This window comes from Vicia villosa, linkage group LG3, assembly GCF_029867415.1.
Source record: "Vicia villosa cultivar HV-30 ecotype Madison, WI linkage group LG3, Vvil1.0, whole genome shotgun sequence".
Taxonomy (NCBI): Eukaryota; Viridiplantae; Streptophyta; class Magnoliopsida; order Fabales; family Fabaceae; genus Vicia; species Vicia villosa.
In genome coordinates, this window is record NC_081182.1 from 107,795,812 (window position 1) to 107,817,918 (window position 22,107).

Sequence of the window (22,107 nt, forward strand, 5' to 3'; positions counted from 1 at the left end):
ATTTTTGGTACTAGAAATATTAGTAAGGTAATATTATGCGTTTTTGGGCGTTTGAACGATATTTGAGCGTAGGGGCATTTTGGGCATTTCCGCGGGGTAGATATTTTCTTTATAAGAAAGAGATATTTGTGAGAAAGGAAAAAGGATGGAAAGGAAAAGGAAAGAAAGAAGAAAGAAAGAAGGGAAGAGAGAAAGAAGAAGAGCAAAGATGGAGAGAAAGTGAAGAAGGGGATTTTGGAGAAGATGAAGAATCAAACCAAGGTAAGGGGGTGAATCTAATTTATCTTGGATGTATGATTCTCATAGTCTTGTTCTTGTTCTTGTTCTTGTTCATTTTCTATACTTGACCAACAATGGTGGATTGTGAGGTTTTCATGATATAGCAAGATTCAAACATGTTTTGGTTAGTATTTTGTATAGAATCATATCCTTGTTGTGTTATGGTGATTAATCATGCTTTCTTTTCCATTTCTATGGCTTGATTGAGTTTGAAGAAAAAGTTAGGTTTTGAGAAAGATTAATGAGTCAACCATGAAAGTTGGATGTTATGTTGTTTATATGGTATGTATGTGTTGTATTGGTGTTATAATGATGTTTTGGAGTGGTTTTGGTGGGTATAAGGGGCTTGAGACAGTTCTGTTCGTGCTGGGTTTTTTCTGGTTTTTCTCAGGTCCGCTAAGCGGCCTCAGGCCCGCTGAGCGGAGTTTTCGTTGGTCCGTTTCTGGAATTTCCGCTGAGCGGCCAACAGCGTATTTTATTTTTCCAAAACTTTGAAACTTTGTATCTTCTGAACCGTAACTCCGATTTTGTCGCCGTTCGAAGCGTTGGAAATCCAATGCAATGAACTATACTATGATCTAATTAAATGATTCATAGGATGTAGTCTCCTATTATTTTTATTAGGATCAAGTGATGAACTATGTAGTATGTTCAATTATCCAAACTTTGAAACCTTATAACTTTTGATCTGTAACCCCGTTTTATTCGTCGTTCGAAGAGTTAGGAAGCTGGTTGGATGTTCTATATGATGGTATAGGCTTGGTTAGCTTGTGATTAATTGGTTATGAGGTGTTGTTGATGAAAACACATAATTATTTATATGCGCGATATGATTGGTAAATAATCATTGTGCTTGGTTGCAATTGTTGTTGATGTGTGAATTAACATGAAATCATGTTTGTATGTGTTATGTATTAATGAATGTTCATTCTTGATATGTGAGGATGTTTGGTTGTTTATTGTTATCATGGTTTGTGGCCTTATGGCAAGTAATTGTTGTTATGAGAATGATGTATTATCATTGTTGAATTGTTGTTATTACAACTTGTTGATGATGTATTGATGAAGTTGTGGGCCGATGGCCAATATTAATTTGATGTGTATAAGTGTGTTATACGTTCATCTATGCCGATGTGGCCAGTATGTTTTGACGGTGAATGTGTGATGTGTGCTTATTAATGCCTGTGTGGTAATTATGGTGTGATGTAATTGATAACGATGTTATTAATTGGTGATGTATCCTTTTGGATAGAATATAAACGGTGTAACGTGAGTATGTGACCGTGCTATATTGTTGATGATGTTGTTGTCATGTAATAGAGTCATATATTTGCACAGCATAACATTTCATTACGTTAATGGCGGAATGCTATTAACAGGTGGCCTGAATTGGCAATTATTACCAGTGGGAGCTTAATGCTCGGTAAAAAGGTGTATTTTCCCGAGTGGCAAGAGGTCATCAGTGGGGGCAAAATGCTCGATGACGGTTAGTCGTAGCTTACTGCTCGACAAAGGTGTATTTTCTTGAGGGAAAGAAGTCCCAGCATAATGCTTGGCAAAGGTGTATTTGTCATAATGACAAGGAGGAGTTTACTCCGGATTTGGTACCACATGCATATGCATAGTCGAGTCTCATTCATCATTGTCTGTCTTTATATTTATGTTATCATTCATGTGTCGTATTACTTTGTTGTATGATTCTTGATGATACTTGTTGGCATTACTATATTTATCATGCTTCTTCATTATAAATTATATTCTCGCCCTTCTGCTGATTTGATGCTTGAGTGGCATCCTGCAGATTAGCCGCCTTGGGAGTCTTTTGGATGAGGTAGTTCTCTAGTTGGTCTTGTCGGTCACTCCGATACGTAACACCGGGGAGTCGGGAGTCTGTTGTTATTTATTTGTATATGACTCTTTTGAACATGTATATGTGATAATGTGCCGTTGTGTATTATAAACACTTTATTTTGGAAATCTCCTCTTTGAGAGTGAGAGCTATACGTATATATATATGTTCATATCTTCCGTGTGTTATGTATCGTTTTATTGGCAGGTGTTGTATGCTTTTGGCATCGCTAATGTCCGTTCGTTTTCTAGGTGTTTGTTTGGTTACTTAGTGTAACATCCTAATTGTGTTGTATGAAATTTTAATACTCTGATATTTTCTTGCCTAAATGCTTTGGGTAGAATTGGGGTGTTACATTAGTGGTATCAGAGCAAGTCAGTCTGTCCGGCCAGTGTTGTCTAATGTTGTTTAATTCCTCAGTACGTGATAAGTGTGTGGAGCACTATCAGTACTTGTTATGCCTCTAGCCGGTTGTATGCAGGCATGGTTTGAAGCTAAGTGGGGGAGAAGATATGCTTCTCGGATATGTTTCAGTTACAAGATGTTAGTATGCTACTGAGGGCAGCAGTACTAGTGTTGTTGGAATTTGTTGTTTTCTGAAGTGAAGGTGACTTGGACTTAAGACTTTGGTTGTTAATCAAGTTGGAGTGTCTCAGAGTAGATTTTGGTTATTTCTAAAGAATGGAATTTAGAGAGTTGTGATGCTCTAACGCTACTAATGGACTATGAAGTTGTTGTTTGAGTAGCCTTGTGTGAGGTGTCGTTGTTGGATCAATGATTAAGGAAAGTATTGTGGTAGACTTTGTTGTAGGAGTTATTGACGTTGTTGGAAATGTTTTGGAACTCGAGTAAGAATTAGGAGTATGAAGAGATGAGTAGGATCTCAGGAATTTTGTTTTGAGATGTTGTTAGAAGTGTTTTGGTACGTAGCTACAAAACGTCGGGTTGGCTGGTTCAGATGATCTTGAGAGGTTTGTGAATTATGGAATCATAGTGCTTTTGTGCTATGAGCAAAAGTTGGAAAAGAATATTATTAATGTTGGTACTGATAGTTTATACTCTATTATGATTGTCGGCTACCTATTGAAAAATTGAGGACTTGATCACCCTTAATCTCTTGTTGATAGTAGACGGGATCATACTGGACGTGATAGGCTTATCTGGCTAGTTTGATAATATTGGAAGTGAATGAGTCGGTGCAAGGTGGTATGACGTTGTTTATGTTGTCGACGACTTTGGATGTTCTTGAGGAAGAACAATTGTGTGAATTGCGGATAGTTGCGCATTTGTATGAGTGTTTCTTGAAGGTTTAAGTGATTCATCATCGAAGAGGGGAATTCCTTCTTGGAGTTCTGTTTGAAGGATTTAGTTCCTAGAACTATTGTTGTGTCGAGGGTTCCGTATCAGATGCCAACTTCTGAGTTGAAAGAGTTGAGGAGTCAACTTAAGGATTTTCTTGAAAAGAGGTTTGTTCGTTCGAGCGTGTTGCCGTAGGGTGCACGTGTTTTGTTGGTTAAGAAGGAAGGTTCTACCAGGCTTTGTGTCGATTTTAGACAATTGAGAAAAGTGACAATTAAGGAAAAGTATCTACTTTCAAGGATTGATATTTTGACGGATCAAGTTGGTTTGAGCTTGTTTGTTTTGCAAGTTTGATTTGAAGTATGGGTATCATCAGTGTGAAGATGATCATGCTAAGTATTTGAGAATTGTTTTTTTTCCGTGTTGGGAAGAAGAAGTTGTTTGCTAAGTTTCCTTATGTGAGTTTTTGGTTGAGTGGAGTGAATGTTCAAGGGTTTAAGAGGAGGTTGACTATCACTCCTATTTTGATTTTGTCGGATCTGTTAGAACTGTTTGTGGTGTTTTGGGATGTTTCTTTGTTGGGTTTGCAAGAAGTTCTAATGCAGAAAGGGGTAAGTGGTGGTTTATGCTTTTATGCAAGTTAAGATTTTTGAAAGGATTTATCTGTCACAAGATTTAGATTTGGAAGTTGTTATTTGTGTTTGGGAAATTTGAAGGCACTAATTATTCAGATCGGGATTTGTGTGTGTAAGTGACTACAAGAGTTTGAAGTATTCGTTTGATCAGAACGAGTTGAATATGAGAAACCATTGCATACGTCTATGTCGATGATTCGAGTATTGTGATATTTGAAACAGTTGTGGGATTTGAGTTTGGTTTGTAAAGCGACTTCTTCAGGTGTTGAGCTTTATATGTGAAAGCTTACTTATGGTATTCTTGATGAGATTAGAAAAGGTCAGAAATCGGATTTGAATGGGTTGATAAGATGACATTTATTAGTCAAAGATAAAGATGGTGATCTTCGGATTGATAAGAGCAATGTCATGGGATGTCATGATCAAGTTTGTATTCCTAATGTTCGGATTTGAAAAGAGGACTTTGGGTGAGGTGCGTCGTAGTGATTTGAGTATTCATCCTGATGCTACTAAGATATCAAGATTTGAGAAGGTCATTTTTAGTGGCAAGGTAATGAAGAAGGATATGAAGGGATTTGTTTATTTGTATTTGACTTGTCAGGAGTTGTCTGGTTTCATGTAATTGTTATCCATTCCTGAGTAGAAGTGGAATAACATTTCTATGGATTTTGTTTCTGGTTTGCCGAGGACGTCGAGTAATTGTGAGGCGATTTGGGTCATTGTGGATATATTGACGAAATCTGCTCACGTTATTTCGATAAGAATGGACTAACCGATGGAAGTACTGGCGAGTGGTATGTTGATAAAATTGTTTGTTGGTTTGTTTGTTTGCATGGTGTTTCGAAAGGTATTGTTCAGATTGAGATCCGAGGTTTATTTCTGAAATTTTGAGAAGGTTCGCAAAGTACTTCGGGTACGAAGTTGCGTTTGAGTTTGGCGTATCATCCTCAAACGGATGGTCAGACTGAGAGGGCGATTTGGTCGCTTAAGGATCTGTGAAGGCTTGTGTTGTGAAACAAGGATGTGTTTGGATTAGTTTTTTTGCCTTTGATTGGATAATACAAAGACTTTTGTCTGGTGTGCAAGCTGACACAGCAGATTAAGAGGTTGAGTATGCTAAAAGAGAACAATGAGTTTCAGGTGAATACTAGAAAGAGCTGGAAGTTGGTTATGAAATTGGTAAATCTGTTTGTTATGGGAAATCAGAGTGCACATCGGAAGCGTGAAATGACGCGGTTCGTATGTGTGTGAATTGTTAGAGTTCAATGTTGGACAGTGGATGTGGTAGGAATTATAAGACCACCAGATGTTTTGGTTACATGTTTGACTGCTATGTCTTGGCATGGTTTTTTGGATGTTGTGCGACCGGGTTGTTGTCTGTGTCTTGATTATTTCTTATGTTTTGGTGTTAGTCGATGAGTGCATTGTATGGGAATTGCATCTCGTTGTCGTTGTTGTGTTTTGGTTGTTTGGCTTTTAGCTAGAGTGATTCTTTGTTGGTGCTGATTGTTTCGTTGCTTCCGTGGCTTGATAGTTGGTTAGTCGGATGCGAGAGCGTATCCAGGTTTGTTTGCGTTTGGGATATTTCCGAGGACGGAAATGTTCTAAGTGGGGGAGAGTTGTAACGCCCGGAAAAATAAGTATATGCTTAATTTGGACGTTTGTGACGTTTATTGGAATTTTACCGTTTTTGGAGTCGTTTCAGTCGGTATTAGTTCGGGATGGCGGACTAATATTTAATTGAAGGTTTTCATATTTTTGGTACTAGAAATATTAGTAAGGTAATATTCTGTGTTTTGGGGCGTTTGAACGATATTTGAGCGTAGGGGAATTTTGGTCATTTCCGCGGGGTAGATATTTTCTTTATAAGAAAGAGATATTTGTGAGAAAGGAAAAAGGATGGAAAGGAAAAGGAAAGAAAGAAGAAAGAAAGAAGGGAAGAGAGAAAGAAGAAGAGCAAAGATGGAGAGAAAGTGAAGAAGGGGATTTTGGAGAAGATGAAGAATCAAACCAAGGTAAGGGGGTGAATCTAATTTATCTTGGATGTATGATTCTCATAGTCTTGTTCTTGTTCTTGTTCTTGTTCATTTTCTATGCTTGACCAACAATGGTGGATTGTGAGGTTTTCATGATATAGCAAGATTCAAACATGTTTTGGTTAGTATTTTGTATAGAATCATATCCTTGTTGTGTTATGGTGATTGATCATGCTTTCTTTTCCATTTCTATGGCTTGATTGAGTTTGAAGAAAAAGTTAGGTTTTGAGAAAGATTAATGAATCAACCATGAAAGTTGGATGTTATGTTGTTTATATGGTATGTATGTGTTGTATTGGTGTTATAATGATGTTTTGGAGTGGTTTTGGTGGGTATAAGGGGCTTGAGACAGTTCTGTTCGTGCTGGGTTTTTTCTGGTTTTTCTCAGGTCCGCTAAGCGGCCTCAGGCCCGCTGGACGGAGTTTTCGTTGGTCCGTTTCTGGAATTTCCGCTTAGCGGCCCGCTGAGCGGCCAACAGCGTATTTTATTTTTCCAAAACTTTGAAACTTTGTATCTTCTGAACCGTAACTCCGATTTTGTCGCCGTTCGAAGCGTTGGAAATCCAATGCAATAAACTATACTATGATCTAATTAAATGATTCATAGGATGTAGTCTCCTATTATTTTTATTAGGATCAAGTGATGAACTGTGTAGTATGTTCAATTATCCAAACTTTGAAACCTTATAACTTTTGATCCGTAACCCCGTTTTATTCGCCGTTCGAAGAGTTAGGAAGCTGGTTGGATGTTCTATATGATGGTATAGGCTTGGTTAGCTTGTGATTAATTGGTTATGAGGTGTTGTTGATGAAAACACATAATTATTTATATGCGCGATATGATTGGTAAATAATCATAGTGCTTGGTTGCAATTGTTGTTGATGTGTGAATTAACATGAAATCATGTTTGTATGTGTTATGTATTAATGAATGTTCATTCTTGATATGTGACGATGTTTGGTTGTTTGTTGTTATCATGGTGTGTGGCCTTATGGCAAGTAATTGTTGTTATGAGAATGATGTATTATCATTGTTGAATTGTTGTTATTACAACTTGTTGATGATGTATTGATGAAGTTGTGGGCCGATGGCCAATATTAATTTGATGTGTATAAGTGTGTTATACGTTCATCTATGCCGATGTGGCCAGTATGTTTTGACGGTGAATGTGTGCTGTGTGCTTATTAATGCCCGTGTGATAATTATGGTGTGATGTAATTGATAACGATGTTATTAATTGGTGATGTATCCTTTTGGATAGAATATAAACGGTGTAACGTGAGTATGTGACCGTGTTATATTGTTGATGATGTTGTTGTCATGTAATAGAGTCATATATTTGCACAGCATAACATTTCATTACGTTAATGGCGGAATGCGATTAACAGGTGGCCTGAATTGGCAATTATTACCAGTGGGAGCTTAATGCTCGGTAAAAAGGTGTATTTTCCCGAGTGGCAAGAGGTCATCAGTGGGGGCAAAATGCTCGATGACGGTTAGTCGTAGCTTACTGCTCGACAAAGGTGTATTTTCCTGAGGGAAAGAAGTCCCAGCATAATGCTCGGCAAAGGTGTATTTGTCATAATGACAAGGAGGAGTTTACTCCGGATTTGGTACCACATGCATATGCATATAGTCGAGTCTCATTCATCATTGTCTGTCTTTATATTTATGTTATCATTCATGTGTCGTATTACTTTGTTGTATGATTCTTGATGATACTTGTTGGCATTACTATATTTATCATGCTTCTTCATTATAAATTATATTCTCACTCTTCTGCTGATTTGATGCTTGAGTGGCATCCTGCAGATTAGTCGCCTTGCGAGTCTTTTGGATGAGGTAGTTCTCCAGTTGGTCTTGTCGGTCGCTCCGATACGTAACACCGGGGAGTCGGGAGTCTGTTGTTATTTATTTGTATATGACTCTTTTGAACATGTATATGTGATAATGTGCCGTTGTGTATTATAAACACTTTATTTTGGAAATCTCCTCTTTGAGAGTGAGAGCTATACGTGTATATATATATATATATATATATATATATATATATATATATATATATATATATGTTCATATCTTCCGTGTGTTATGTATCGTTTTATTGGCAGGTGTTGTATGCTTTTGGCATCGCTAATGTCCGTTCGTTTTCTAGGTGTTTGTTTGGTTACTTAGTGTAACATCCTAATTGTGTTGTATGAAATTTTAATACTTTGATATTTTCTTGCCTAAATGCTTTGGGTAGAATTGGGGTGTTACAATTAAAGCCACTTTACAAGAATGAAGTCATATCTTTATGCTTGAAATATAGTGATTCAATGGGAAATGATCAAAGCACTTGAATATTAGCTCAAAAGCAAGTGTAATCCTCTTATTATGGTGTTTAAAAAAAGCAAGAGGGTCTGCAAACAAAGATTATGCAGAATTGAATTGGATTTGTAAACTTCGTTCTTCATGTTCAAGACTTGATCATTCGAGTGCTATGGTGACATCTTCATAAATTCATATCTCTTAGCTCAAGCATGGAGTTTTTGTGCTATAGGGCTCTTTGGAAAGCTTGTAACAAGGACTACAACTTTGGTGTTGAAAGCTTCCTCAAATTCATTTTGCATCTTGGTGAAAGTTGGTCACAAAGTTGAAAGAAATCTAGTTCAAACACTTTACAAAAAATTCTTAGTGTTGGATGAAACTTCATGAGGCCATATCTCTCAAATGGTTGATTTTTTGGAAAAAGGTTAAATTTGGTAAAGTTGTAGTTAGGATTGAGATCTACAACTTTCATGTCGAAAGTTTTTCCAAAATCCTCCTGGATCTTGATGTTCCAAATTTGTGCCTTATATGCATAAAACACTAAGAAAATTCTAAGTTTTTCAATTTTGACTTTTGTTGACTTTTTTATTCATGATTGATTTTCTTGATTTTCCTTGATCAAATGATTTCAATAATTATAAGTTCATAATTTTGATCTTCAAAATTCCATGGTTGACCAAATTTCTCAAAAGTCAAATGTAGTCTTGAATAGTTGACATTTTCTAGATGAATTGCATTTTTGTAGATTTCAATTGAATCAAGCTCTTCTAATCAAATGGATGACATGAGTGGACTATAACGGGGCATTGGAGATCCTTGAGTCGTAATTTGAGCTATGGAGCCATGTCCTGAACAAAAGCAAGCTCCCTAGATGAATTCAGTTAAAAACCTTAATTTGTGCATCAGGTGAAATTGGAAGTTAATGATCTTGAATTGAGTCACTCTTGGACTTTGAATTTGACGAGGGGAATCTCTTGAGCACATGATAATGCTTGAGCTCCTTAGTGGGCCTCAAAACTGTAATTTGCTTGAATCTCCTGATCAAGCAACAAGCAAAACACAAATCTTTTTTTGTACACTTTTGGTTAGTAAATGACATATGAATAATGATGACAATGATAATGATGATGATGATCACACTATTCTCTAAACAAGGTGGGATCTCAGGGTCAAAAATTGGGGTACAACAGAGGCGTAGATGAAAAAAATGCTCTTTCTTGTCCTCAGCTTATTGGATCAACGCTAATTGACCATTCCAAATGTAAAACTAGGTTGGACTATGCCTAACTATTGGAATAGTCCATAACAGATATCAAATAATGTTTTAAATAACTTACCAAAATTGGAAAAAAAAATGGGAGAAAAGAATACAAATGGACAAATTGAGAAAAGAATACAATTATAGATTAATTCTTGAATGGAAATTTTATTTTGAGAGGATCATTTTTCTCGCCTTAATAATTATATTTTCTAGATAAGAAATTTAAATTTCTATCGAAAACCACGTGAAACACGACGATATAGGACTGTTTTAACAAGGTCGTAGTATATGTTAGGCTAAAGCTAAAAAGCATAGAAGAACCTACTTTTAGTGACTTAAATTGGAAGTAAGGTAAAAATTACTAACAAAAAGTATTTATTCATTATCTTTATTAAATTGTAACAATCATAATATAATACTCCCTCCGTCCCAAAATAAGTGTCACATTTACTTTTTAGGTTCATTGAATATTTAATGTATCTAGTCTGTATAGAGACCAGATACATTAAATATTCAATTAATCTAAAAAGTAAATGTGACACTTATTTTGAGAAGCAAACTTTCCTTTAGCATCTATGTTTTCTTTTTTCTTTTTCTTTTACTCAAGTGGAATAATATCTTTTCATATGCTCTTATTATCCTTCAAATTCATGTTGCATGCATTGGAACATATATATATATATATATATATATATATATATATATATATATATATATATATATATATATATATATATATATATATATATATATATATATATATATATATATATATATAAATATATATATATATATATATATAACATAAGGGTTAAACTTCTCTTCATCTTCTCACATTGTTCTTTCAGTTTTCATTTCAACCTTGAAGATCACCATGAACATTATTGAAGTGGTCGACTATATTTATGATACCGAAGACACCTCGGAAGGTAAATCTTAAAGTCCGTCTCTATTTTCATTGGCAATTTTATTTCTAGTAGTAAATTAAATTGCAACCGATTATTAACTCTATGAAATGTGTGTATCTAGAGAACAATCTACGAGGGTATACAATAGAAGGAAATTGGAAAGGAGTTGAGAATCTATACAAATTGGATCCAAAATTCAGCACAATAAATATCAAAAGTAGAGGAACAGCACTGCATGTGGCAGTAAATGATAACAATGGAGATGTTGTCAGAAATCTCGTTGCTTCAATCATAAGTCACAATAATGAGAAGGCCCTTAAATGTAAGAATGAAAAGGGTGACACTCCATTGCACCTTGCAGCATCAAGAGGATTCAAAGATATATGCGAATCTATTATTGGAAAAGATGGTGAAAGGAAGGAATTGATTGATATCGATAACAACGCAGGAGAGACTCCTTTGTTTCTTGCTGCACTGTCTTGGCAAAAACAAACGTTTGTTTATCTCTTGGCAAAAAGAAACAATGGTGATTATCCTCTTTCTAAAGATCTTATTAGAAGCAATGGAGATAGTATTCTTCACTGTGCCATCACGAGAGAATTTTTCGGTAATTAATTTTCTTAATTAATTTGCATGTTTGATTCTTCTAATCGGATTATGCATTCACGCATATAGCATATCATATTATAAGTAGATATTTGAAAATCTAAATTTGCGTGAGAATCTGGAGCGTTAGAAAAACTGTATCTAGAATACTAATATTTGTGTCTAATGCAACAGATTTGGCGCTTATAATAATAGATAAATATCCCAATCTTATTTCCATTCCGAACAAAGAAGGATTTAGTCCTCTTAAACTTCTTGCTACAAGGCCCTCAGCTTTCAAAAGTGGATGCAAGATGATATGGTGGAAGAGGGTGCTGTACCACTGTAAGTGTTCATTATTAGGGCCGTCTTTGAGGGTATGCAAAGCGGTCTACTGCACAAAGTCTAAAATTTAATATGGTTAAGTTGTGGCTAAAATGGACTTCTTAGAATATTTGTCACATTTAAATTATGACAAAATAGGATCACTATCTGTTTTGTGGTAGTTAAATCATGGCTTATCTTCATGGCATCCAAAACTTATAAAGCATCTGTCCATTATGCATGGTTATTATACATTTATGCATTACCAGATTGAATGTGTTGATTTGATTAATATTATGACACACTATATCAAAAGGTATACCTGTGGGAATCTTAAATGTGAAAGAAGCTATAGAAAATTATGGCAAGGAACAAGAGTCATGCTCCCACGACAAATGTCCAAAGAACTATGACACATGTTATCTCTTTTTTCAAAAATGTACAGAGAAGCTGAAGGGAATGCTGAAACAAACTACTTGTACTGCTGAATTTGGTATGTGTGAATTACATCTTACAGTAGTAAGTATCTGCACAAAACACAACCCAAAATTGAAACGGTTATTGAATTGTAGGATCTAAAGATATGGGAGAGAAACACAAACTTCTTCCAGAAAACTATGTTACATGTCTTTGGTTTATGAAGTTTGCATGGATCTATATCCTTGGCCTTTCAGGAGTAGGTAATTAAATGTCTCATCTTAGTTGATCATATGAATATTCAATGTTTGTTTTATTGTTCTATAGATTATGTGATCAAATTTTGTTAAAAGGGGTTGAAGAAATCAAAAAGATGAAACAAAAACATAAATGGAGTGGCCAACTATTGAGCAGATTTATGGAGAACCCTTATGAATCGTGTTTTGGAACCGGCGCCAAACCGAAAGTAGATGTCAGCGGAACTGATTTTATGGCTGCTTACAAGCCAAACCAAGGTAAGTTAAATCTGTATTAAACTAAGTGTTTTTAAGATATTAATGAAAATAACAAAATGAAACTTGCAGGAGATAATAAAAGTGAGGAGCCAAAGATTTCTACAACGCTAGAAAGTGAGACAACGTTTTTAACAGCAGCAAAAAATGACATCGTAAAGATAGTAGACGAGCTTATAACAAAAATCCCAAAGATTTCTACGATGCTTAAAAGTGAGACAACAAATTTAACAGATGCAAAGAAAGGCATGGTTGAAATAGTGGACGATCTTATAACAAAAATACCAAAGATTTCTGAGACGCTGAAAAGTGAGACAGCGATTTTGACAGCAGCAAGAAACGGCATTATTGAAATAGTGGATGAGATTATAACAAAAATACCAAGTTCAATATACGATGTTAACTTGGAAAATAAAAATGTATTACTTGTTGCAGTTGAGAACAGAAGAACCAATATTGTTGAGGCATTATGGAAACGGTTAGAAAAGTGCAATAAAAAAGCAATATTTGATAATTTAATCCAAGGTGTGGACAAGGAAGACAACACTGTGTTACATTTAGCAGCAGCAAGAAGTGATCTAGATTGGCACATTTCTGGAGCTGCATTGCAAATGATGTGGCATATCAAATGGTTTCAGGTATATATTATTTTATAATAGCATAAGCTTGACTCCAACCAGTTTGAATCAACTTATTTGAGCTTAGAACTTATTTAGTCCTACCTCCGTTCCTTTTTATAACTTATTTGGTCTGTTTGTAGACTAAATACATTGATTATTCAATGAACCTAAAAAGTGAGTTGTCTCTTATAAAAAGGAACAGAGGTAGTAGCTTACAACTTTGAAAATCAAAATGTTTGTCATTGATAAAACTTCTCTTGTTAATTTGATATGATTTTAATCTTCTAACTACTTTTACATAAACAGTACACTAAAGGACTAGTGCCGGAGCATTTCACAGTTAGGACAAACAAAAAGGACAAAACAGCAGGAGAATTATTCAAGAAATCTTATACAGAACTGGTAAAACTAGGTAGTGAGTGGCTGAAAGACACTTCTGAATCTTGTTCTGTAGTAGCAGCACTCCTTGCTGGCGTTTCCTTTGCTACATCAAGCACTGTGCCAGGCGGCAACAAAAGTGACACAGGAGAACCAACATTGGAAGGAAAGCCTGCATTTGATGCATTTGCTATGTGTTCAATAACTGGTCTTTGCTTCTCTGTCACTGCACTCATAATGTTCCTTTCTATACTTACTTCTCGAAAAGAAGCCAGAGATTTCAGAATTGATTTGCCAAGGAAGCTTCTTTTGGGATTGAGTTCTCTTTTCTTGTCGATTATTGCAATGTTCATCACTTTCTGCTCTGGCCATTTCTTTTTGATTGATCAAAAGTTCAAACACGCTGTGCTTCTGATTTATACAGTCACTAGCATCCCTGTGGCATTGTATGCAGTGGCACAACTTCCACTTTACATTGATCTTCTGATAGCTATTGTAACCGAAGTGCCAAAGACAAGTGGTAAGGGCGAGAACTTGTAAAGGTTCAAAATGCCTCGAAAATGGGTTTGGTTTGTTCAAATAACGAAGGCAGTGACTTCAATACTACTTACTACCTATGATTGGAGAATTATATATATATTTATTTATATGTCAAATGTTGGATTGTGGTTATTTAAGTGAGATTCTTTTATTATGTACTCGGTCAATGCTTAATACTTACTTGAATTCAATTTCAAATGAAGGAAAATATATAAAACAGTTGCTAATTTTACACATGGATTTTTAAGAGCCCAATAAATAACTCACATTGGAAATCTCTTAGCAAATCACATGGTTCCGTCAAGGGCCAAGGTTGTGGCCATTAGAGTATCTACACTAGTCACACGTTGAGCACCTTTCGAATTTTGCACTGTTTTCCATCGTTCGGAATTTACAAGACCAAGTGTTGTGCTAGGTAGTAACCACTTTTGGCTGTTGCGGCCACATAGTTCACATATAGTGGCTAATGATTGTATTAAAAAGGCAGTATGGTACAAGACCATAGGTAGTATTAACTATATTCTTTCGAATAAGTAAAAGCCACATCCATATTTCAAGAATGAAGGAAAAAATAGCTGTGATGAATGAAAGCAATATAATTGAATGCTTACTTTGTTTAACAGAGTGAACATCAGACACTTCCACATTGCAGTTTCTTCAGAATGAAGTGTTGTATTATCGCCACCAGATAGTGATCATGATGAACTTGGTGTATCCATTGTCAAATTTGAATATAGTGATAAACTTGAATCCTTGTCCCGACTTCTTTTTCGAGGTATGGGTTCCAAAGCAATTGTAGAATTGTCAGATGGCTCTGGGCTTTCCACAATTATCTTCTTTTTTTTACATGGTTCTCAGCATAAGTCATCCTGTAATCTCCTTTCCGCGGCCATTACAGCCGGGATGAAAGAACAATATTATGTTAGTCCAATTGCTTTACTCCCCAGTCACTGATACTGAAAATAAGACTATCAACACTTTAATAAAACTAGAGTACACCATCAAAGTTGTACGGTTGTACCTAACACCTCTGAAAAAAATGTGTACGTATGTGAAACAGACACCAATACTTGTGATTAATTACATTGAATTTATAACATATCCAACAAACACAAAAAACAATTTGAAACACTAATGATAGAAACCCCATAAACAAGACCAAAGTCACAATCATGATGTTCAAAAAGCAAACAATTTACTTTGAAAAGCACCAACCTTGATCTCCAACGTCAACAGCACAATTCAGCTCCTCCAAAAGCAAAGAAATAGCACAGTCAGCAAACATAGTAATCAAATAACCAACACAAGCCAGCATGTAGGCAAAAGGATAGTCTTTATCAGTCAAATCACCAAACGTTTCGGTTGCATGAATAAGAAAATGCATCAACGCAGTTCCTAAAAACACTCCACCGGCAAACTGTGTTCTCAGAATCAAAAACTCTTCGTTCCATCTCATTACATAAGGTAATACACCAGCAATGAAAGTGACGGAAAATATCCCAATTAAACACCAAACCTTTTCAAGGATTAATGATTTTGAACGGAGGTTGCGGGGAGCTTTAGGGTGTTTTTTTTCAAGGTGAAGCGACGGGAGGGAGGGGAAGAGAGGGAATATTTATAAGCAAATATGTTTGGTTCAAATTTTAGGAGGGAGAGGAGAGTAGCAAAATCTCTCAAAATGATATTTTTTTGTTTCTTTCTAAATCTGAGGATTCTAGCGCAGGAGATAAAATTTTAGTTTTAATATTAATTAAATTAATATATTTATTGAAATATTTTTATTTTATTTTATTATTTTAAAATTATTAGTTTCTTTTATGTTTGTGTTTTTCTTTTTGTTACTTTCATCAATTTATTATAACTATTTTTGACTTTTAAATTATTTTTTATTTTTATAATAAAAATTATAATTACTGTAGTTTTTTGTATTTTATTATAATTTATTTTATGTATTCAACCGTTGTTATCAACACATAGTTTATTTTGTGTCTAGAGTCATAATACGAATCTGGTGTACTCAATTTTTTTAATATTATGTGATAATTTATGACTTTTTAATCACTCAATTATATTAATATTATTTTCAAAAAAAAATATTTATCAAATTTTCACCTTTTAATATCAAATCACTTATATAAAATTACAAGAATAAAATTGTAAATTATTATTAAAATCCCTCCCCTCCCCTCGTAAATCAAACATATTCTTAAACGAAATTTCTCCCCTCTCCTCGTTTGAACCAAACATATATATAATTATAAAAAATGTATCCCCTCCCCTCCATTAAAATCCTTCTCCTCCTCTCCCCCTTATTTGAACCAAATAGACCCTTAGCGTCGGAGTTAGTGTCTTCGTCATCACCGTGGCCACCATGAGCGAAAATAGAGAAGAAGAAGAAGAGTAGAAGGAGAAGAAAAAAAAAAGAAGAAGGTGTGAATAGCAAAAGACATTGTGAAGAAAAGAACAATTAGTGATTGGTGTGGATAATTAGGAGGGGTTTAAATAGAAAAATAGAAGGAATATTTTTTTTTTGTCAATTGACAAAGTGATAATAATCAATATAAACTCAAACAAAGAGTCATGAGTGCCCGAGTTCGAATTATAGTGATGATATTCTATCTAACAATTAGGAGTGGGAATAGGCCAGACCGACTATCAGTGGCCTACAATCTATGATATTTTATAAGTCTATTTACCTAAAAAGGCTAAGCCACAAGCCATATAAAAAGCCTTTTAAGCCTATGAGGCCGACCTATTTAAATAAATATGAATAATTTTATTTTTATTATATTATATTTTGTATTTTGAATTAAAAATATAAAAATAAATCTTAGTTATATTGATGAAATTATGAAAATAAGATGAAAAAAAAATTATGAACAATATCATAAGTTGCTTCCATAAGTTCTCTCAAACAAAAAGTATCACAAATTTTATTCTACTACGTAGAGTTGAATGACTTATTTACAAATGTTCAAATGAAATAGGCTTTTAAGTAGCCAATTAGGCCTTCAAAAAGGTCATACTCAGGCCTAAAAAAAAAAAGCCTACAATATGCTACATGTCAGGCTTAGGCTTTGAATTTTGTAACAGGCCTGGCTCAGGCTTAGCAAAGCCCTAGTTGGGTCCAGCCTATTCCCACCCCCACTAACAATATCACTTCTGATAAGACTTGTATACAAAATAGAAGGAATCTTGATGAATCTAAGGAGTATATACAATATCAACTTCTCAACTATCATCTTATCGGTTAGGGTTTCACCACAACCCTTTATGATATGGACAAGTTTCTGCACCTTCGACACATACTCTGCAACCTTTTTGTCTTCTCCCATCGACAACAATTCATATTGCTTCTCCCATCGACAACAATTCATATTGTCGATGCAAGGTCTGCAACTTGACAACCTTGAATTTCTCACCTTCTTCATAATACTTCACCAGAATATCCCATGTCTCCTTCGCCGATTCAACATGAGAAATCCTGTCGAAGTTTGCGGAATCTACCGCCGTCTGAATGTAATAAGTTGTTAGTGCGTGAGACACTTTTAGTGAGGATAGAAAGAGATAATAATAAAAGAAATAAGGATTATATTATTCACTTGAATGGTACAAATAAGGATACAACCTATAACTATTTATATACAACATTAATAGGGCTTGGGCTTACACAACTTGGATTATATTTAATATTATTATATTAGACTATATTTGATATTATATTAATAATATCAATCCCACTAAATATCTCAACGAATCTATTAATATCTCAACACGGATGACATCAAGGTTTATCAAGCGGTCGAAATAATGCCGACACCGCCGCCGAAAGATAAGTTGTTTACAAACTTTACCTTGATCACTTTATGTATCATGATGGGTTTTTAAAGGCTCAAAGTGGTGAAATCATTTGGGGCTAATCCCTGACATATTTCATAGAATGCATCACGAATCGTTTGGCCACAATTATACTGATCATTCCATGTAGCATGTCTTTGATTTGCATCATTTTCTGTAGTCTGCCATTTATGATGGAGTTTCCTTGTGAATGTTGTTAATAACTCAGATTGTATCAATATCTGTCAAAACAACATACTGATTGGAAATTACCTTGTTGGGGGCATAATTGTTTACTCTCCTGCTGTTGCCTTTGTGTATGCAAAAATATCAGTTAAAACCTTAGAACTTATGCTCTCAGCTTTATTGCTTGCAGATGCTGATTTTACAGATGGTCTAGTTGCTGCCTCTGTGATAACGACGGCAGGATGCTAAACCGAAGTGACAACATCGCTGGAATGGATTTTTCATGATCGGCGTGGTCTAATCATGGGTTGATAAAATCCTCCCCCTCGAGGCAACTTGGTCACGTTGTTACTAGTCAAATTCCGTGATCAAATCGAGCACGAAGAAAAAAAGGATAACAACACCGCTGCCGCCGATACTAAAAGATAACCACAAGGATTGAAAATAATGCGACATGAATGATGTCGTAACAAAATCAGAAGTCTTCATTCCCCCAAACCCACGATACAAAATGGTCGGGCTATGATTACAAATCGGTGATACGAGCGAAAGTGATCACGCCACCGTTAAAAGAGAAGTCGTAGTATTGTTACGTAACTGTTTTATCTTTAACGATATCACCTTATTTGTTGAGTTTAATTCCCGACTAGAACCATCTATGATTTGTTTTTCTAGCCAAAGTCAGAAAGGCTTACAAATTGCGGCTATCAAATTTTGCAAGAAAGACGAAAAGATTAACGGCGGGGCATTATCAAAGAAAGTCAATCCTAAGTCCTAACAATGGCTTCTAGAAATGGCAAAGCTTCCAGCCTTGAAGAAACCGCTGCTACGACACCAGTCTCAAGTGTTGGATGAGATGGTTTGTATGACCATTTGGGTAAAAGTTACCACACTTTAATTGCTCAAGTAATTAACTCAGTTATTGTGCTTTAGTAAAGAAAATGTTAGGTAGTATTGGCATGACTTACTTGTGTGTGCTGCTAACCCCTTGATTTCCTTGCAGGATTTGTTTGTGGGACTTACTCGTCCTTAATACCTTATGTTTTGCCTAATGCATAACATTTGCATGACATCATGACATCATAAACACAACATGTTAGTTAACCCTTTCAAGGATCTTAGGAAATTAGGGCGCACAATTTCAGGTGTCATTATCAAGGACTGAATTTCTATCAAGGCGCAAGAGGATTTATTTTCCTCTAGCCATGTGCCTTCCAATACAGAGGCACAACACATATCAGGGGCAAGAGGATTTATTTTCTTCAAGCCATGTACCTTAAAATTCAAAAGAATATGTATTCCGAGTCAGAGGCGATGACCCACTGGATATGGTGAGCTTGATTCCCAAAGACGGACGTTCAAAGATGAAAGTCTGAGTCCTTCAGACAAAGTTGTGACCGATTTAATTTCTAAATGTCGCAGACTAAATTTCCTATAGATCCTTGAAAATATTTCACTTGAATTCATAACATTGCATAGCAGGTCTCCATAGCACGTCTCTCATCCTCTCTCGTTGTTTATTTCAGCACAAAATGGATCTCGAGCAATCTGTCAGAAATCTTCAGGCTCAGAACAACCAGTTCCAAGAGATGCTCCTTAACTTGGCCAAGGGGCCAGAAGAAATGAAGACACTTCTGATCAAGAAGGAGAAGGATCACCATATGCAGCAAGGTGGTTGGAAGTCCAAACCTAAGCGCTCATTTACTCCATTGCACGTGCCATTGTCTAATGTTCTGCAACAACTACTAAATCAGAACTTGATAACCCTATTGCCTCCATATCCAGTTCATGTCAATCCTGCTCCTGGGTACATGTATATTGCAAGATGTGCTTATCATTCGAGCAGTCCTGGTCATGATACAGAGGATTGTGGACCATTGAAGCATAATATTCAATACTTAATTGATGAAAGAATTATTGATTTCAAAACACCTGAGGAGCCTCATATGGCTGATACTGTGCACCACCAGAAAGGTTATAATGAACACAACCAATCTGTGGGGGCAGTTCTGATCTCCACGCTAGCACCACAACAACAAATCAAGTTGGACGCGCCTAAGCGTCAATTCACCAATATTAATATGTCGTTGGCTTAGGCATTACAACACCTGTTGAAGTCAGAGTTGAACACTTTAAAGGATCCCCCTATGAATCCTAGTACTTCTGCTCGTGGCTATAGTCCCAATGTGAGGTGTGCGTATCATTCTGATAGCGCTGGCCACGATACGAATAGTTGCTGGATATTGAAGAATAAGATTCAAGATATGATCGATGCTAGTGAAATTGAGTTCAACCCTCCTAAGACTCTCGTGGTGATCACTGCTCCTATACCTAGTCATGACAAGACTGATTAATGTCTAGAAGGATGGACTTTTGGATCATTAGATTTACTTTCAGTTGCAATTTCTATTCTACTTGTTTAAACATTTGACTTATGATAGACATTATCTGTTTTAATAATCATTATTAGTGCATTGCATATATTTGTCTTGAATTAATCACTTCGCTATCACTCATTTAAATTGTGTCTTTACTTTGTTTATGTTTTGTGATATTCAACTCCTGCTAAGCTGTAAGCCTTTTTAGGGAGGATGGCGAAAACGATAACGCAACTTCATACAGTATGCATTTGAATAGATTATGCTGACGATGTACATGCATTGTTTCAATTCTTAAACAATGGAGATATAAGGATGTTAATCCCTAGTCAACCCCATTGAGCCTGAGAAGTAGGAGTTTTTCCTTCTCGTACAAGTTAAAACCCTTAATCATAACCTAGGGCAGGGTAGTTATGCCAGTATGCCTTTTACACAACCAGTGATGGGTTCCCGTAACCATTAAGTCAGGCACTCAATATCTATCAAAAAGAGAAAAGAATTGTTAAGTCAGAACTGATGAAAGAGACTTGTCAAAAATTGAAACATCCCGCTGACTGTAGTATCAAAATAAACAGTTCAGGAAAAAGTTAGGGATAGCAAAGTCAAGAAAGAGGTCACTACAAATCCTCGAAAAATGAAAATATTACAAAAAAGATGACTGTCTGTCCAAAAAGAAAAAAAAACTTCCGGTACTTTAACAATCATCAAATGTCAGTGTTACGACTTCAAGTTCTGCTCGGACTTAAACGCAAAGTTAATTGAGCATAGGATCGAAGAACATAACGAAGAGTGGGATGGGTACAAATAAACTTTGAGCCTTTATCCTTTGTTTCTTAAACCGTGAACCAAGCCGCGTTACTGTAACACCCTTCTAAACCCCGCGGAATTTAATAACATAATTCAGAGTAAAACATGAAAACAAGGGTGCCACAATTCAATTTAAAACAAATTATCATTAATAAATTGTCATGCTTCACTTAGGGGCAAATCATCAATTTAAAAAAGTCATGTTTCTACACAGCGGAACATTAATCAACGGATAAACATAACATCATATATGCAATATCTCACAAAATTAATCCGATAACAACAAAATAGAGTATCATCATAAACTTTACACTAGCATTCCTCCAATGTTACAATATCAGAGCATGACACCGACGCTATACTAAACAAACTGACTCATGAGCTAATCCTCACCGAGCTAAAAGCCGCTATCCTCAATCTAAAAATATCAACAGTAAGGGTGAGTCTCATTCAAATTAACAAATGTTATTGAATCATAAATAATAACACATCATAGTTACATCATTCACCCAATTAAAAACATATCCAGAATTCAGACAAGTTTCATCCTCATCAAACCAACACATCATAACAAAATCATAACACTGGAAAACATCCAATCATGTTATAAAATCATGCATATGAATGCAACTGACACTATGCACATGGTACCAAACATGGGATAACCCATCTCACCGATCAACCACCATAAGGATTCAGCTACTTCTCTCACTAATTCCGCACAATGGGAATTAGCTACCGCTGTCCCACCACCATAAGGGATTCAACCCACAACATGATTATGAAATGCATGCATCACATACAACATGCTAATCATCAACACCAATCAACTGAATATCATAATCATCAACCAATGCAACAATCAATAGCCACACATAGTTATGCAATTTCTCAACCATAACAAACATATATTTTACATCAACGATATATGTATATCAATCACTAG

The 22,107-nt window shown here is 35.5% G+C and overlaps 2 protein-coding genes across 3 annotated transcripts; both read left to right on the forward strand.

The window, feature by feature from the left end:
* The first annotated feature begins 10,483 nt into the window (after positions 1-10,483).
* Positions 10,484-14,069, forward strand: LOC131662271 (uncharacterized). Of its 2 annotated transcripts, XM_058932013.1 has the most exons (8): positions 10,484-10,598; positions 10,699-11,184; positions 11,358-11,507; positions 11,803-11,979; positions 12,059-12,166; positions 12,257-12,418; positions 12,488-13,053; positions 13,342-14,069. In XM_058932013.1, the coding sequence occupies exons 1-8, from the start codon at positions 10,544-10,546 to the stop codon at positions 13,951-13,953; spliced, it is 2,316 nt and encodes a 771-aa protein (XP_058787996.1). In that variant the 5' UTR covers positions 10,484-10,543; the 3' UTR covers positions 13,954-14,069. The 2 variants fall into 2 exon arrangements, with proteins under 2 accessions (XP_058787996.1, XP_058787997.1); XM_058932014.1 differs by lacking the exon at positions 11,358-11,507.
* A 4,145-nt stretch (positions 14,070-18,214) lies between these two features.
* Positions 18,215-20,072, forward strand: LOC131658761 (uncharacterized). Its single transcript, XM_058928021.1, has 2 exons — positions 18,215-18,853; positions 19,503-20,072. Exons 1-2 carry the CDS (start codon positions 18,770-18,772, stop codon positions 20,070-20,072), a joined length of 654 nt encoding a protein of 217 aa, XP_058784004.1. The 5' UTR covers positions 18,215-18,769.
* The last annotated feature ends 2,035 nt before the right edge of the window (positions 20,073-22,107 follow it).